Below are 17,142 nucleotides of genomic sequence, written 5' to 3'. Positions count from 1 at the left end.
AGCAGAGATCTCTTTAAGACCCTGCCTGGAGTCCTCAAGATAAACGTCTAGAAGTAGAATTGCTATATGCTAATTCTATTTTGGTTTTTGTTTGTTTAGAGGAACCTCCATTCTGTTCTGCCACTGTGGTTGCATCATTTTACAATGCCTCCCCCACAGCAGTCAATGAGTTCAGATTCCTCCATGTAATCACCGACTTTTGTGTTCATTTGTTATTGTCATCCTACTGGGTGTGTGATATCTCTTGTTCTTTCTAAAGATAAAAACTCCAAAGAACATAAGAGCCCTTGGAAAGAATGGACAACTGGTATACCTGTTGGTAGACAGCAATAGCTTTAAGAAACACAATTTATCTGGATAGGATCCTCCTCCTCCTCCTCCTCCTCCTCCTCCTCCTCCTCCTCCTTCTCTTCCTCCTCCTCCCTGACAGGAGCCTTCAAGTGCTCTGTCAGTCTCTGCCTCACCCCTCCACCCAGGCCTTACATATCCTAACTGTACCCCTACATCTCTTTCCTGTGCATCCCTCTCTCAATTCTGCATCCTACCCATGTGAGACCCTCATTATGGTTCTGAGCAATTCTCAGAAACTCGGGACTTCACTTCGTGATCACATAATATTAATTCACACATGTATTGGTGACACAGGGTAAAAGGCTGAAAACTACTGGTGCAGGGGGCAGGGAGAAGAAATCTCACATCAAAACAAATAAAGTAAGTGAAGTAAACACAAGATAGGAAGACCATTAGCCTAGGTGCCTCATGGGAAGTTGCATTTGGGGTCTGGTGAGCATCTCTGCTCTTTCAGCAACCAACCACTTTTGTCTCTTGATGTGCAGAGATGCATGCCTCTTTCCCTAAGACCCCAAGGCCCTGGGATGAAAGCATCCATTGAAAGCTCCACCCAGATAATGGGCAGTCTGGGAGAGTCACCTGCTCAGGCCGTGGCCTCACAAGGGGACTGGAGAAAACATGCCCATAATTATGCTGTTAACAGTGTTGTTTGCATCTAGTAACAAAATCAACATATCCCCAGCCCTGTTATTTCTCAAGCTGACAGAACATGGGCTGGCTTTTGCAGAAATACACTTTGCTTTCCTCTCACCAGCTGCTCTGGTCTTCAGAGCTCTATTTTAGGTGGCACGGCTCTCAGGCTTTCTTGAGGCCAAGAGCAACGCCACACATCCACCAGCCAAGCAGAGAGAGACAAAGTTCTCCCAGGCTTCTCAGGAGTGGTCACGTGGGTTAAAGATGCTCTCCTGACTCACCCAGATAAGGATGCAGGTTTCTGTATGAAAGGCAAGAGTTGATGTGTTCCATCCGGGGGTGCCGCCATCTTGCCTGCACACATTCCCATCCTATTGCCCAAGGCTTTCTATTTGAGCACCAAAAAGATTCATTGTACCAGAGGGACAAGAGTTTGATGGTTCTGTCTTGAGTCTTGGTTATGTTTGGCCAACAGAGTAATTTGTTTATCCACACATCCATTCATTAAAGAAATGAGATCCTCTTAGACTCTACGTGGAATCTTGAGATTCTATTAGAAATCAGGCGCTCTCTCTCTAATATGTATATATATATATGCAAACACATATACACACATATTTATTTGTATAGTAGTATATATCTATATAGTTGGTTTGAAGTTGTGCAGAAGAGTCATGGCTGCTGTAGTTACACATAACAGGAAAACAAAACAAGAAGATAAACATGGTATATCAGGTTGGAGTATGGAGTATTAGTCAGCCTTGAAAAGAAGAGGACTTCTTGCATGCAATCCCAATGTGGACGAAGCCTGAGGATGCTTCTCTAAGTGAAATAGGCCAGTCACAGAAAAAAGACAAACTCTCTACAATTTTCTTCTGTGGAGCCCCAAGGGCAAAATGGGGTGGCGGTGACACAGAGATGGGAGAACCTTGATCTACAGCAGGGCTCTGCAGAGGAATCTGAGGAGCAGGGGAGGACAGAAAGAAAAGAATTAGCATGGGGACTCTCCCTTGCTGTAGAACCAAGCTTTTCAGGTGGCAAAGGCTCCACAGTCACCTGAGCTTTAACTCAATCAGTTTTGGGGTGAGGCTGCTGGGCTGTAGACCAGGCTGTGGGTAGGGGACACATCATTGCACCTGCTGTGTCCCTGCTCACTTTCTGTCCCGTGTGGAGGCCATGAAGGTATGGGATGTGATACAGGGAGCCAGGTTGGTGGCATGTTCTCTTGGGGCTGCCTTTGCATCTCTGCCCCTCCATTTGTAGGATGGAAAGAGAATCTCACATCTCAAAGCATCTCTGCAGATGACAAACACAAGAAAACTGAACAAGAATCTACTAGGACACCAAGACTGCTCTTTTCTGAGCTGATTACCTTTTTTTTGTTGTTGTTCATTTATTTAGGCACTTTTAACCCAGAATCCCCCATATGGATAACCAGTCAAGTTTATTTCTGTGTATATCTAGTATTATTTTATTCCAGGAAGGCTTTTCCATTGCTCTAGTTAGAGGATGTGGTCCGAATCAGAACACGGAACTATAATCATGTCCTCAGAGGAAAGGAAATAGATGCATTGATGGGGGAAAAGGGAGATACTTGGCAAATGGTTTGATTGAGAGGGGAGTATATGTGTGTGTGTGTGTGTGAGAGAGAGAGAGAGAGAGAGAGAGAGAGAGAGAGAGAGAGAGTGAGCGAGCGCGCGCGCGAGAGAGAGAGCGCAGAAGCAAGCAAGGCTGGAATGGGGTAAAAATAATGTCAACAGATCATACGTTGTTCATTATCTGGACAAAACTAAATATTATGTGAGCAATTATTGACAGCCAGGCCTCCAACAGCCCCAAGAGGAAAACCTGGGCCCCAAGCAAATTCCACCCCTTTGGGAGGTGGACGTTAGCATTCTGAGCAGGCGCTTTGCACTCAGGGGGAATGAGGGGGCCCCCAGAGCTCCCAGGAAGAGCTGGGGGCGGGGTGCCCTCATCCCACCCGTCCAGCCAATCCTGTGGGACCCCCCAGGCCAGCGCACAGGCCTGTGTTGTGAAAGGAGGCTTTATCCACAAGCCCCTGCCCTTCCTCTCCCCCCTCAACATGTCACCTTTTGAAACGACTTCATGTGGAATCATCGCTGAGTAAATTCGCTAAATGCCCATTCATGCCCATCAGATGAGGGCTCGGCCAAGCGGTTAATGTGAAAATGGCCCCCGCTCCCAGCCCTGAAAGACGATGTCTGGGGTTGTGAGCCGAGTCCCTGCCAAGACTGACCCTGGGAGGCCCGTGGCTCTGCAAAGGGGGCCCAGGAGCCCACCGAGGCCGCCCACCCGGGCCCCGGAGGCCTCTGTATTATCCCTGCAGCTAGGAGCCCATTCAGAGGCCAGCTTGTCCTGCATTCATCAAGACGACAATAATGAACTGTCAGTGTGGCGAGGGGCTGCGGGGACACGGGGCCCGAGCAGCCCCTCCACCGCTGGGGAAGGAACGGGGCCTGGATCCCTCCCATGTGCCCAGCTCCAGAAACGTCCCCACGGGGCCCCACGGGTGGTGGCAGCACCCAGGCAGTGAGGTGGGCTAGGTTGGATAAACATGTGGATTTGTCTTGCAGGGGACACACGGGTGGCTCAGAGCAGAGAGGACTGACAGGAGGACAGGGATATGGGCATACCAGGCACTGACTGTGCCCTGTAAAGCCCACCCTACTATCCACCCAACAGCTATCACAACAGACCTACTATGTGCTGGGCATGTTTCCACTGTGGTAATAGCCAGCAGGCAACGAATCCAGGAAGGCTGCCCCCCCCAGCCTCCCCATGTGTAGCCAGGCAGAGTTCCCCATCTTTCTGCCTGGGGAGCCCAGGTAATTTTTTTTCTTGATGTGGGCCCCACCCTACCTTTCAAAAGCCTCGCCTCCTTTCCCTGCCCAGTGCAGCCTCTACCTGCCGCCATTCACCCCTTCCAGCCATGTGAAGCCAGGGAGGCTCTGCCACGCCCGTTCCCTTTTCCTGTGTGTGTTTATTCAACCAAAAGGGAAGGCGACCACATTGCTGGCAGATGGAGACCCGGGCGACACACTTTTAAAATACTGTCACAGCTGTACGCACACATTCATTAGCTGAGACTGCACCAGTGATCGCACCGACCGATGGCCATAAATTTGGGATTAATCATGCGCCAGAGCGACGCCACTCTTATCCAGTGCCTCATCCACGGGAGACCACACACTCAGGATCCCTCAGGGTCCCCTGCTCAGATGCCACCGAGGAGCTCAATTAAGGAGTCACCTGGACTCATGCATGTGTTTACTCATTCATTCATTCATACACTCATTCATTCTGCAGACATGAATGTAGCTCTTTCTGTAGGCCAGGGATGAGAAGGGCCCTGACCTTCTGTGTTTGTTCCCTACAGGACGAATGACCAGCTGGTGGCATTTCTTTCACGATACCGAGACATGAATTTCCTGAAATCGCACGGCCGGGACAACGCAAGGTAACAAACTCATCGTTCCCAGTCCCCTGTGTAGAACAGAGCTGGAAGATCTAAGCCGTCTTTTGGGTGGGGATGGGCACAGGTGGTTGGGGGAAGCTTCCTTCTAGCCTAGTCAGCTGAGCTCAGAGGTAAAAAACCATGATTAAATCCTCTTTCATTGGTGGGAAGACTGATGGTGATATCCCCAGATCGTTTAGTCAGACAACATTCACCCAGGGCCCATGGTGGGTCAGGCACTGTTCTGTTGGTCAACAGCAACCAGTTCGGGCCTCTCTCATGGAGTTTACTTCCTAGTGGAAAAGAATCTCCTGCCAGCACAAAATGATCCTCATCCTCCCCTCTCCCCCCTATACACACAAAGTGTCAGCACAGATCAGAGGCACCCAGAGATTAGCCACCACTGGAACCTCTGGGCCAGACCTGGGTGATGACTCGAGCGCCCCCTGTAGGCGATGTCTGGGAGTGCTCACTCACCCTGGTAGCTGGTCAACAGATTGCATTGGGCCCTCTCCTGTTTTCTTTCGTGTTGTTTTAATCCAGCCCCTTTTAAAGATGGCAATGCCCGGGGCTGACTCGGGTTTCCAGCTCTTCTGGAGAAAGCCAAAGGGCTTACAGAGTCTCAGCAAATCTTTCATGGGCCTCTTCTCCAGCTCACCTTGACCCCTGCCTCTCCCTCCAGCCTGGGCAGTACAACTGGCAATCTCCTTCTCTGCCATTGTTGGTGGAGGCATTCCTGGTTTCGGCCTCGCCTCATGATTCGCTTTGCCCGAGGGAGAGACAGAAAGCATGCAACGAGTCCCGGGCCCCAAAGCTTTTGCAAAGCTTTGATTTCATTCTGTGGAGTGTGACCCATCCCCGTCTTGCTTGTGGGCTGCCTTTGCCTCGTTGACGATAAGCGTCCAGCTCTGAGGTGCTTTCATGGAAATCAGCACCTCAGGGATCCTGGCACACTCAGGTTGGTGGAGCTGGGGGGGGGGGAGATAGGGAAATAAGGATCATAGCCACTGAGGGGTGCAGATCTTCCTTCCAGCGCCCACCCCCCTGTGCCGGCTTTCCCACTTCCCAGACCAGCCTGGCTCACCTCACCCTCAGGAAAGGAAGGGCAGATTCAGGACCCAAACCACTGCTCTCGAGCAATGCCCAGCCAGTTAAAGCTAGAATGTGAAGCCAGGTCTTTCGCCTCCCCAAAACCAATGATCAGGAGCGGGTCAAGTCATGAGTCCACACAGGGGGAATTGCACAGAGTGACCCTAATATTAGGATTGCCCTCCCTCCCCCACTAAATAGAGTGCGATTGGCTATTGGTGCAGACAAGTTACATCATGGGAAAAGAGCTCACTCCAAGTCTACAAACTCAAGAACCACCTTTGCCCCGGCCGTGTGGTTTGGGTGGAGGCAGAACGCACTGCCTGGGCATGGCAGCAGAGCCAAGCACTCCACTGAGACCCGGTTAATGTGGTAGGGAATTCTGACGTATTGTAGCCTGGCTGTGTGGTGCTAGGCAGGTCACTCAACCTCTTTGATGTTCCTTCCCCAAAGAGTGGGAATGTCCAGAGGCCTGAGCTCGCGGGGCCTGCAGCAGGATTCTGTGATAGACCACCCCAAATGCACCGGGCAAGGTAACTGTGCGTGGTGATGATTGGTGTTGTCGTGGTCGGCACACAGATTATTCTGGGACAGTTAGAAATAGATGGTGTACAGGCTAGAGTGGTGGCTGGGCCATGACTATGTCCTGGTTTGCTGTGGTGGTGGTGATTTTGCCTGTTTTGTCAGTCATGGGACTTGAACTTGGGGCCTGGGCACTGTTCCTGGGCTCTTTTGCTCAGTACTAGCTCTTTATCACTCTGAGGCTCAGCTCCACTTCCAGTTTTCTGGTAGATATTTTTTTTGGGGGGGAGCTGGGTGGGCTTTGAATCACTGTCCTCAGCTCTCAGTCTCCTGGGTAGCAAGCGTGACAGTGTGAGCCACCAAAACCCTGACAACTTCATCCTGTGTAACCATGTGCCTCTGTGGCCAATAACGCTGCTCACATCTGCCCCCACCAACACCAAATCCCAAAGCTGCCCCAGTGGAATAATCCACATTCGTGCACAAGCTCGCAAGGCCCCAAAGGACTTCTCTCTTTTCCATGAGTTCTGGACAGTGTTTTTTAGTATTAATGCAATGGTGAGATGAACGAAGGTGGCTTCATCTCCCAATCTCTTGTTGCTGTTGCTAGTTGGGACCTCCTATAATAGATGATGCAGGTGACCCCCAGCCCCCTCCCCTCCCTCTCCTTTCCCCAGTTTAGCTCTGTCCCCAGTGGTGTGCTAGAGACAGGTGGAAATGACAGAAACCCAGCACCAACTAGCTTATGGGTAAAGGATAGGGTAATGAAAACATTCCTTCTGACTTCAGGAATGGCTGGATCAAGCAGCTCAAAGAGCATGATCAGGTCCAGACTCTGATAGCTGTTTGGTTCTGTATTGTTTTGGTCTTTATTTTTATTTCAGCTCCAGGTAGTGATAGTTGTCAATTCAATAGTTATCTCATTGTACAGGAAGGGGAGCTGAGACAGAGATGAATCCCCTCAGCTCAGCTCCCACAGCCAGGAGACAGGTGTCAGGGCAGTTCCACAAAGGCTGCATGATGAGGTTCCTCTGGTTGTTGGTCCTGCTTATGTCACACGCTGTGGGAAATGTTGAGGCAGCCACTGTGCTTCCCTGAGCTTCATTTTCTCCCTTTGAAAAATCAAGGGAGTTAGGGCTGGCTGTAGCAATGCACACCTGTAATCTCAGCTTCTTGGGAAGTGGCGGCAAGGGGTTGCATTCGGAGTCTCAACCAGGAGAAAGCACAATCCTGTCTGAAAACAAACAAGCAAAAGGAAAAGGGGGCTCCAGTGGTAGATGCCTAGCTAGCAAGTGGGAGGCCCTGCATCCAAACCCCAGTACCACTGAAAAGAAAGAAAAGAGGGAAGAGAGAAGTGGAGAGCTCCAGAGATGGAACAGGGGGATGGGTAGGCAGACAGGTGTCGAGGGGCCTCTCACCTTCTGTCTCGTGTCCGGCCTTTGGCAGCCTGTCTGAACTTCCAGCTCCCACTTTGGGGAAATGGCAGAGGCAACTGCCATTTTCATAGCTGCCCAACTGGTCCTGGCTGTTCTTGTAATTAAACAAGGGTGGTGGGGGGGGGGGAATGGTGTTCATTGTCTCTCATGCTCTCATGCAAAAACAAAGTCACTGATACATAGAGTGAGATCAGAGCCCAGCTGTCATCTTCCCAGACAATCTCAGCAGGGCCAGCCGAGGCAGCTGTCCTGGGGAGGAGGCCAGTATATTCCAGAAGTGGTCTCGGGACCTGCAGGGATCCAGTATGTCGCACTGGATCATAGTGCAGTCCAGTTGTAAGAGCAGAGCCTGTGTTTTATCTTTAGAAGATCCCGACGGGGACATGGGACTGCAGGACTGAGTATCACAGCATTCTGGGAACAAAGGGCAGAGTCTTTTCACTGCCCACAGGAAGTCATGGAGCTGGAACCCTTCTAGAATGCACCTGGCAGGCGCCAGCTTCTGAGAGGGCTATGGGAGGCTGAGATTTGGAACTGGTTTGGGTGGTGCAGGACAGAATTTCCATTGAACCTGGCCATTCCACCCTGTGTCCTTTCATCACCCTGTGGCTCCTACAAATGCACAGAGAAGCTCTGAAGTATTCTGTTCTGGTCTATCCAGATAAAAGAGCTGAGTCCTGCCAGCCTGAGCCAGAGCTGTGCTATGTGGGAGTGAGCAGGGCCCTCCCTCCCCCGCTCCTCAGAACCAGCACCTCCCGAGGTGACCTCGGGGGCCCACCAGTGCTGGGTGAGATTCCTGAGGGGTCACAGATCAATGGTACAACGTGGAAGTTAGATGCAGGTCTCACATGGACCCACCCAACTAGGACTCGGACAACCAGTGCCTGTCATTCTGGATGCTCTGCTTCAGATCAGAGCTGAACTTAAAAGGCAAGGTCTGGTCTAAAGTTGACTGAGAGGAAAGGAAGTGTGTGCAGGGTGAGTGTCCCTACCAGTGCTACGGGAAGCCTGAAGTACGGATGTTAAGAATATCTGGAGCTGGGCGCTGGTGGCTCACACCTGTAATCCTAGCTACCAGAAAGCTGAGCTCTGAGGACTGAGGGTAGACGCCAGCCCAGGGAGGAAAGGACATAAGACTCTTATCTCCAATTAGCAAGCAACACGCCACAAGTGGAGCCGTGGCTTTGAGTGGTAGAGGGCCAGCTGTAGGTTTAAAAAAAAGGAGAATCCAAACAAAAGCACAAGGCCCCACTCCCAGCACAAATAAGAAGTATATATAAAGCTGAGAGTGTGGCCTTGTGGTAGAGTGCCTAACCAGCATGCAGGAAGCCCCAGGTTCGAGTCCTCAGTACCACATACACAGAAAAAAGCTGGAAGTGGTGCTGTGGCTCAAGGACAGTGCCCAGGCCCTGAGTTCAAGCTCCAGGATTGGCAAAAAAAAAAAAAGTATATATAAAATATGGGAAAATATACAGACTGTAGACTCTGGAAGGTGCATTGAAGAACAGCCAGCAGAAAGCATTTTGGGAAGCCCGGCTCAAACCCAGGGAGCTGAATCCATGTCTGCTCCTGGCTTCCTGGAGTCAGGAAGGTTTTATGCTGAAAGGAAATGCTCAGACCCCAGCAGGTGTTGTTGAGGGGCTCTCCTGGGCCTTGGGTGCTGTCCGAGGTACTGAAGCTCTATGGCTCTGCAGCCCCAGATCTGCCCATCGTCCACCTAGCCTCTCAACATGGAGACAAAGAGGGGAAATCCAAATCCATCTTGGATATTTGTGAGGCACTTTCTGCGTGGCAGGTGCTAGGCCCAGTCCTCTCCCTGTCCCATCTCATTGAAACCTTCACACCGGGCGTGATTGTGACACAGGAGATGCAGATGCCTCCGGATAATAACTGACACAGCAGCTTGCCAGGAGAAGCCCATCCTGGCCTCTGGGTCACCGAGCCATGAGCCTGTCCCCTGTGGAGCCGATTTCCCCCCGTGGCATGTCTGCAGGTCTGATTCCCGGACTTAAACTTCTTAACTAAAATGCTCCGTTTGGAAAGGATCTGGGTGGAGTAATCAGGAAGCGGGCGGGGTGTTTCCGGGTCGTAGGACTTGGGGGTGGCCCCTTCACCCTCTCTGTGCCTTATTGCTGTTGTTTCTCGTCTGTGGATTTTGTCGTATTAGTTAATTGCTAAGATTCCTCCTTGCTCAGACATATTACTAAAAACGGAAAGGGCAGATAGACCCTCTTTGAACACAAAAGGGAGTAAGACAGTTCTGGAATAATCCCGCACATGGGAGTGTGCCGAGACGTCTGAGATGACGAAGGTCCTTCGTCAAGAGCCCTCAGGGTTCTCTTCTGGGTCCTCCACCCCTGTGGGGAGGCCAGGACCCCTCGCCTCAACGTAATCACAGGTCTGTTCTTGTGGATGACATCGGTGCTTAGCTGGTGGATTGGTCCCCGTGGCTCCCGCTGTGGCACTGGAAGCTCTCAGGAAGTAAGCCGTTCGTTTCCGCGAGCCCAGGAAGGAAAGCGGGGTGACTACAGGCAGCTCACTCGGGAGACATGTGCCCCAGGTGTCTCCAGAGTACCCCTTTCAGCACCAGTAGTGACTTCTCTGGCCATTGTGGTTTTGAAATGATTGAAGCTCTCAGATCTTTCTGTCCCCTGAGGAGGGAACCCTGGTCACCTGGTCCAGTGACAAGTAGTAAAGATGCGAGCATTGCACTGGCTAGCGTTGGCACTGGCTCCAGCCCGACCTGGATTCAAGCAAGCCTTCTAGACTCGGTTCCTTCGTCAAGTGAGTTAGGAGAACTAGTTACCTGGATACAGATTTCCGTGGCATCCCGATTGCCAAGCGCTGCATTCGTTACCCTTCCCTGTTGATTTGCTCAGTAAATGTCTTTTGAGCACCTACCTGCTTGTGTGTCAAGCAGCATTCTAGGGAGAAGGCCTCAAACACAAGTGGACTGAAGTCTCCCTTATCTCGGGCTGCTGTAGCAGGTAGTAATAGACATATGGAAAGCATGGTGGGTAAGAGTAAAGCTTGAGAGGAGCTCTGTGATGCTTGGAGTGTCAGGGGATGGTCCTTGCCACAGAAGAAGGGACGGAGGGTTTCGTCAGCTCATCAGTTGAGTGACCAGCACTTACAACACATCTTGCAATCCCCCCAACAATACAGCAGTCACCATTATACTTGGATTTGTCAGGATGGGGTCATGGGAGCTTGTGGGGCATACAGGAGTAGGATTAGTACCTGGCTCTGCCCTGCACCTCTTCTGCTGCGGGGCCACCTGTTGCCAGGATGCACGAGGTAACTATGGCAACCAAAAGTGAAAGGAGAGCAGAGCATCACTGGTCCCTTCCATATACCTGGACCATTGTTGCAAAGCTGTGTTCATCCCTTAGGGCAGAGAGCTGTGTACTTTCTGCTGGAGAGCCAATCAGCAAGGGCGGGGGAAAGAGCATCCAACTGTGTCTTCACTGACTTACCATGCCCTCCAGTTTTACCCTTTCAAGTCACCAGGGACCCCAAATCCAAGCACTCTCTCCTCCAGTTCTTACCCAGGTTCTGGGCCTCTGCCACTTTCTCCCAAGTGAAAACAAAGTCCTCAGTAGGCCCCCTGTCACCCAAGAAGCTTCTGAAACCCAGGGAATCACTCGTCTATTTACTCATAATTAACCAAAGCATATATTTGCAGCATATCCAAGTTTGGAATGCAATAAATATAGAGCCAATCTCCCAATGCCATGAATATTTCATTTTGGAGATGACTGCATAAATATTGCATCTGAATATTATGGCCTGGGACATCGCATTAAAATTGCAAGATGACGGTATTATCCCATATAATAGAACATGAAATACAAGAGCCAGTCCCAGGAAGAATCAGTGAGTCCCCTTACCTCTATTCTCCTCTGTCTCTATGTCTCTGTACCTGTCTCACCCTGTCTCTCTTTTTCTCTCTCTTTCCTTCTCCCTTCTTCCCTCTCTGTGTTCTCACATACATTTTCACACAAGCTATCTGCAATTTAAAGTTTTGTATGTGGTAAATGTGCACATACTAGCCAGAGCTGAGGTTGGATTTTATTTTATTTTCCTCTATCGACCCCTTGTGTTTCCATCTGGGTAAAATTGTGATGCAGTAAAAGTACCCTCACTAAGTTCCTCCCCGCCAAGAACTTGGCTGTACTAACAAGCCTAGCTTTTGTATGTGAAGAGAACAAACCCAAGGACACAGGCACCCAGGCCTTCTGCCCTTGTGTGAGCCTCTGTGTGTTGCTGGGAAAGTAGCCTACTCACTCGGGGCTTCTTTGTCTGCAGTGTCATGTGATAACACCAGCCCATGGGACCCTCTCCTTGGGTATAACCAAGTGACTTCTGGACCACCACTGCTAGAATTCTGGCCAGAGGCCTTGGGCCAGGATTCGGCCTGGGAGATGTGTTATTCAGCCAGAAACATTTGTTTATGAAAGGAATGGAAAGCTTTGAGAACGGTATTCACGCTTTCTCCATAGTCCTCACTCCTCCTCATACCCTGACCAGCACGCTTAGCAGCTTCCCAGGTCTGTGCGGCCCTTGTGCACACTCAGATAAAGATGGAGACCCTCTCTGCACCCATTCTGAGGGAGACAGGGGCTCAGAGAGAGCCTCTCACTTTTCAATGACACCCAGCTTGTGAGGGCCTCCACAGGAGTCCATGATTAGCCATATGGGTGACCAAAGGAGGACAGAAGGAACTCCAGGGTGGGAGACCTCTGGGCCATAAACCCCCCACTAGGGACTAGGGGTCATCTTCAGCTGTCCTTGACCCCTGCCAGCAGCACCTGGTGCAGTGGGGCACACAGTAGGCGCGCAGTGTGTGCTTACTGTGAACACCAGGCAGAAGTACGTGTGTTGTATACATATATACATATTTGAGGTGGGGACGGTCTCTCTGAAGTGTATTTTTTGGTGAGCACTCGAGAGCACTGTCAGAGAGATTGGGGAGCAGGCTCCAACCATGGCAACCACAGCAGTCACCACACATACACACACACACACACACACACACACACACACACACACACACACACAGAAATCTTGGTCTAGAAAGCTCTGTGGACATGGCAGATGATCAGGGCCCTGAGCTAGTGGCTCCCGGGGTTCGCAGTGACTGAACGGATCCTGTCCCGCACAGGAAGTGTCACTGGGGCTCTGGGCGCAGCCCCTTGGGCTCAGGGTTACCTCATTCCCTCAGATTCATCCGGAAGCAAGGCCTGGACCGGCTCTTCCTGGAGTGCGACGCCCACATGTGGCGCCTGGGGGACCGGCGAATCCCCGAGGGCATCTCGGTAGATGGGGGCTCCGACTGGTTCCTGCTGAACCGCAAGTTCGTGGAGTATGTGACATTCTCGACGGACGACCTGGTGACCAAGATGAAGGAGTTCTACTCTTACACGCTGCTGCCCGCCGAGGTGAGTCCCAGGGACGGGCTCTGAGAGAGGCTGCAGAGAGGCCGGATGCTGGACAGAGAGCCGTGTTGAAGGTCTGCCTGCCTTATCTCCTAGAAACATCCAGATAAAGACACCTTGGCCTTGCACTGGCTACATGGGGCTCTGGCTGCCATAGCAAGGTCTCCAGGCCCCCTCCCACCTACCCCAAAACTGGATGACACCAACAGGCTGTGTCACCACCCGCTGCCAGCACAATGCATTTGTGTAAACAGAAAAGGCAGTTTTTGTTCAAGACATTCAGACCCTATAGGCTCTTTCTCTTAAAAAAAAAATGATTTTGTTAGAGCTAGAGACTTTGGTTCCACTTTCCAAGAACAAAAAAAAAGGTTATTTTTTTTAAATTACAGGCTTATATTCCTGTAATTCTAGTTACTCAGGTGAGAGCAGACAGATTGTGGTTTGAAAGTTTTAGAGACAGCCCCCCATCTCAACAGGAAAGGTTCTTACTCATCACTCCAATTATAACAAAAGGATAAATAGGGGATCACAGGCCAACGTGGCAGGAAAAAGACAGAGTATATCTCAAAAAAGTAACCAAAGCAAAAAGTGCCAGAGGTACGACCCAAGTGGTAGAGCACCTGCCCCCAAGCACAAAGCCTCACATTCAAAGCTCAGAACTGCAATTTTTAATGCAAGCCTCTAACACCTGCATTGATGGCAATGCCTCCTGGGAACTGAGCACAGCTGTTTGCTGACCCTTCTGAGATGGATGGATAGATAGATAGATAGATAGACCCACTTGACCTTCTAACAGACCCTCTGCAGTCACCAACGGTGTAATGCCCACCTGTCGGCACCAGCAAGCCCTTTTCTTCTCTGAGTTCCTCACCGTCATTCCTCCCTGGGGTGTGTTGGCTGCGCGAGTTGCACCCCCAGAAACCCAAGCCTTGACAGACCCAGCCAGCCAGAATCCCGCACAGCCTTCTCACTTGTCATCCATTCAGGTGTCAGCCTGTACTGTGGGAGAGGTGCCAGAAAGTTTCAGGGAGCCCAAGAGAACTTTCTGCCCCCCCCCACCATGGCCTCAGATGGGCATCCATCTAAAACAACCCAGAGTGGTCTAGAAATGATGTGCTGGTTCTGTGGGGCCAGCACAGCCTGTCACAGCACAGCCTGTGACATTCGTGAGTGAACCCCCCCCACCATTTCACCTGGTGGGGACCCAGGGCTGGATGCTGTCCCTGAGCTTTTGTGTTCGAGGCTAGTGCTCTACCACCTGAGCCACAGTGCCACTTCTGGCTTTTTAGTAGTCGATTGATGATAAGAGTCTCACAGACTTTCCTTCCTGAGCTGACTTTGAACCATGATCCTCAGATCTCAGCCCCCTGAGTAGCTAGGATGACAGACTGGAGTCATTGGCACACAGCTGGCTCGAGCAGAGACCAGAGCAGGCAGCTCCCATGGTGGCTTTCACCCGGGAATCCCCAGAGGGTCACAGCACACGTGATGAGCAGCAGCTTTTAATCCTGCTTCAGCAAAATCCACCCTTTCTCTGTTCTGATGTCCTATCTCCCGTGATGCCTGAGGGGGGGGCGGGGATTCTGCCTTGTGTGAAAGGAGGGGTGCAGGCAGTACCAGGGTTCTCTTCCTGCCACTTGGTGGGGAAGATGTGTCTCTGTGGGCTGTGGCCAGCGGACCTGTCACCTTACCTCACAGGCCTCACACGATGCTGCAGAGCTTCACCTTGGCCACCCCTTCCTTTAGAGGAGATCCTTTGGCAGGCCAATTGTTTGGGTCCAGGCTGCAGGGCCCAGCGCTCTGTGCATCTTGGCTTGCATCCCCTGTCCCCCCGCCCTGGTCTCTGTGGCCTGCCCAGCCCTCCCTTCTCCCACGCACCTCTGGGGGCCGGGTGAGGGGAGGCTGCACCCACTAACGTCCCCGCCAGCGGCCCTCGGGAGCTGGGAGCAGAGGGGGGCTGTCTTCTCCTGGAGGCTGGCCTCTTCTAAAAACAGCCCTGAAGTGGCACGCCTCCGTCTCTCTCCTTGCCACTTTGTCTCAGAAAACCCTCAGCGGCTCCAGCCATTGTCTCCCCACTGCTGTCTTTCTGCCTCTTTCTCCGAGGTTGGCCTCAAGCCCTAGACTAAGGAAGGAAACACGGCACCCGTCCAGTACCATGGACAGCGGTCAGCCTGCCCTCCCCTTGCAGTCACACTGTGCGCCCCCGGTTCAGCACCACGGACAGCGAGCCTGCCTTGCTCTCCCAGCAGTGGTCACACTGTGTGCATGGCAGGGACCTAGAGCGCCCCTCTGCCCCCCAGAGTTGATGCACCCCCACACGCATCTGGCCTCCCTCGCAGCTGCTGGAGCTCCGGCACATAGGTCAGAGGTCTGAGCCTCCCGGCCCAAGCTGTCCTGGGCAATGTCCCCATGTTTTCCCCCCATCACCCCGTCCCCTCTTGGGGGAGACCGGGGAGGTCTCAGGCTAGCCCTCCCCCCCCAGTCTTTCTTCCACACGGTGCTGGAGAACAGTCCCCACTGCGACACCATGGTGGACAACAACCTGCGCATCACCAACTGGAACCGCAAGCTGGGCTGCAAGTGCCAGTACAAGCACATCGTGGACTGGTGTGGCTGCTCCCCCAACGACTTCAAGCCGCAGGACTTCCTCCGTTTCCAGGTGAGCCCGCCGGCCCGCGGCCTCTCGGCCACCCTCACATGGCCTGGCTGGCTGTGTGAGATGGGGTCTTGATTATTTGAGTTGGGGCTCATGACTCTCCCGATCTCTGTCTCCCACCCAGTGGCATTACAGGCAGGCACCACTGTGAGTGGACCCGAAGATGTGGTTTGTTGTTTGTCTGTTGTGGTGCACCTGTTATCTCAGCTATGACAGGAAGTCCCGAATTGGTGGCTGGCTGCTCGGACATACTCCCAGGCTGGCCTGAGATCCTGCCTCAGCAGGGCTGGAGGCCTCTGTAGAGTGCCAGCCTAGGGAGCAGAAGGCCCGAGCTCCAGCTCCCCCCACCCACCCTCATGCCACCAAACTGGCAAGAAATAGGGGTCCGGTCCCCACGTCTCATGCAGGCAGGCTAGCCTCATGCCCCTCTCCACGGGGTCCAGGGAAAAGGGTCTCCCGGCCCCTGCCGACGTCCCCTTCCCCTTTTCTGAGCACAGCAGACAGCCCGGCCCACCTTCTTTGCCCGCAAGTTCGAGGCCGTGGTGAACCAGGAGATCATCGGGCAGCTGGACTACTACCTGTACGGGAGCTACCCGGCAGGCACCCCCGGCCTCCGCTCCTACTGGGAGAATGTGTACGATGAGCCCGAGGGCCTGCACAGCCTCAGCGACGTGACGCTCAGCCTGCTGCACTCCTTCACCCGCCTGGGCCTGCGGCGGGCGGCCTCCTCCCTGCACCCCAGCACAGATGCTCAGGAGAACAGCTGCAGGTGAGTCCCCGGAGCCCCGGGCCCGCCCCCAGCCCCCAGATCCTCCCCACAGGCCCACCTGCTGGCTCTGCTACCCAGCATCCCCTTCTGGTTGGCACCATCCGATCATCCCATCACCCTAGCATGCGCTTGGCAGGTTCTTAAATAGCAAATAACCCTGGCGTGGGGGAGGAGGGAAGCAGGGTTGTTCTGGTTTTTTTTTAATAGCATTTCATGATGGAAATGTCAAATAAGTCCAAGATAGAGAAAATAGCAGAACCCTATGCTCCCTGTCACCCCAACAACCCCAAAGCCGCCAACTGTCATTGTTAGCCCCCCTCCCCCTGCTCGCCTCCTCCCTCAACAATTTGAAGATAATTCCAGGCACGGGTGTCGATTCCAACCATAAATATTTTAATAGGTATCACCGAAAAATAGGGAGTCCTTTAAAATATATATGTGTATATACGTCTATATAATTATAATGTCATTCTCCCACCTAAAAATATAACTCAGTAAATCATTAAAAGGCAGAGCTCTGATTTTAAGATGTTCAGCCAGCCCTTAGAATCAGCTCACCTCCCACGAGTGGGTGATATTTAAAAAAAAAAAAGAATGTTCTAGAGTTTGAGTGAGGGGAGAGGAAGGTGGGGATTTGCAGCCAGCCACCTCTTTCTCTTGGGTTTGGCTTTTTCTTCCTTTCTCCATGCTGGATCTTGGCATCATGGCAGCAAGAATCCAATGTCCACTCTTCCTCCATCCTCTGCCTCCCCCACAGGTCTCAGTACCACCCC

At 52.2% G+C, this 17,142-nt stretch overlaps 1 protein-coding gene across 1 annotated transcript in view; it reads left to right on the top strand.

Annotated features, from left to right (window-relative positions):
* Positions 1-17,142, top strand: part of Xylt1 (xylosyltransferase 1) — a 134,245-nt gene that overhangs the window by 104,682 nt on the left and 12,421 nt on the right. The window contains exons 6-9 of the mRNA XM_090358114.1: positions 4,382-4,462; positions 12,731-12,947; positions 15,427-15,603; positions 16,098-16,369. Of these exons, the coding sequence (XP_090214240.1) occupies positions 4,382-4,462; positions 12,731-12,947; positions 15,427-15,603; positions 16,098-16,369 (747 nt within the window). The remainder of the gene's footprint in view (positions 1-4,381; positions 4,463-12,730; positions 12,948-15,426; positions 15,604-16,097; positions 16,370-17,142) is intronic.

The sequence above is a fragment of the Megascapheus bottae genome, chromosome 25 (assembly GCF_031878675.1).
Source record: "Megascapheus bottae isolate mThoBot1 chromosome 25, mThoBot2.hap1, whole genome shotgun sequence".
Lineage (NCBI taxonomy): Eukaryota > Metazoa > Chordata > Mammalia > Rodentia > Geomyidae > Megascapheus > Megascapheus bottae.
Note: the sequence above shows the minus strand (reverse complement) of the source record. Positions and strands in the feature narration are given on the sequence as shown.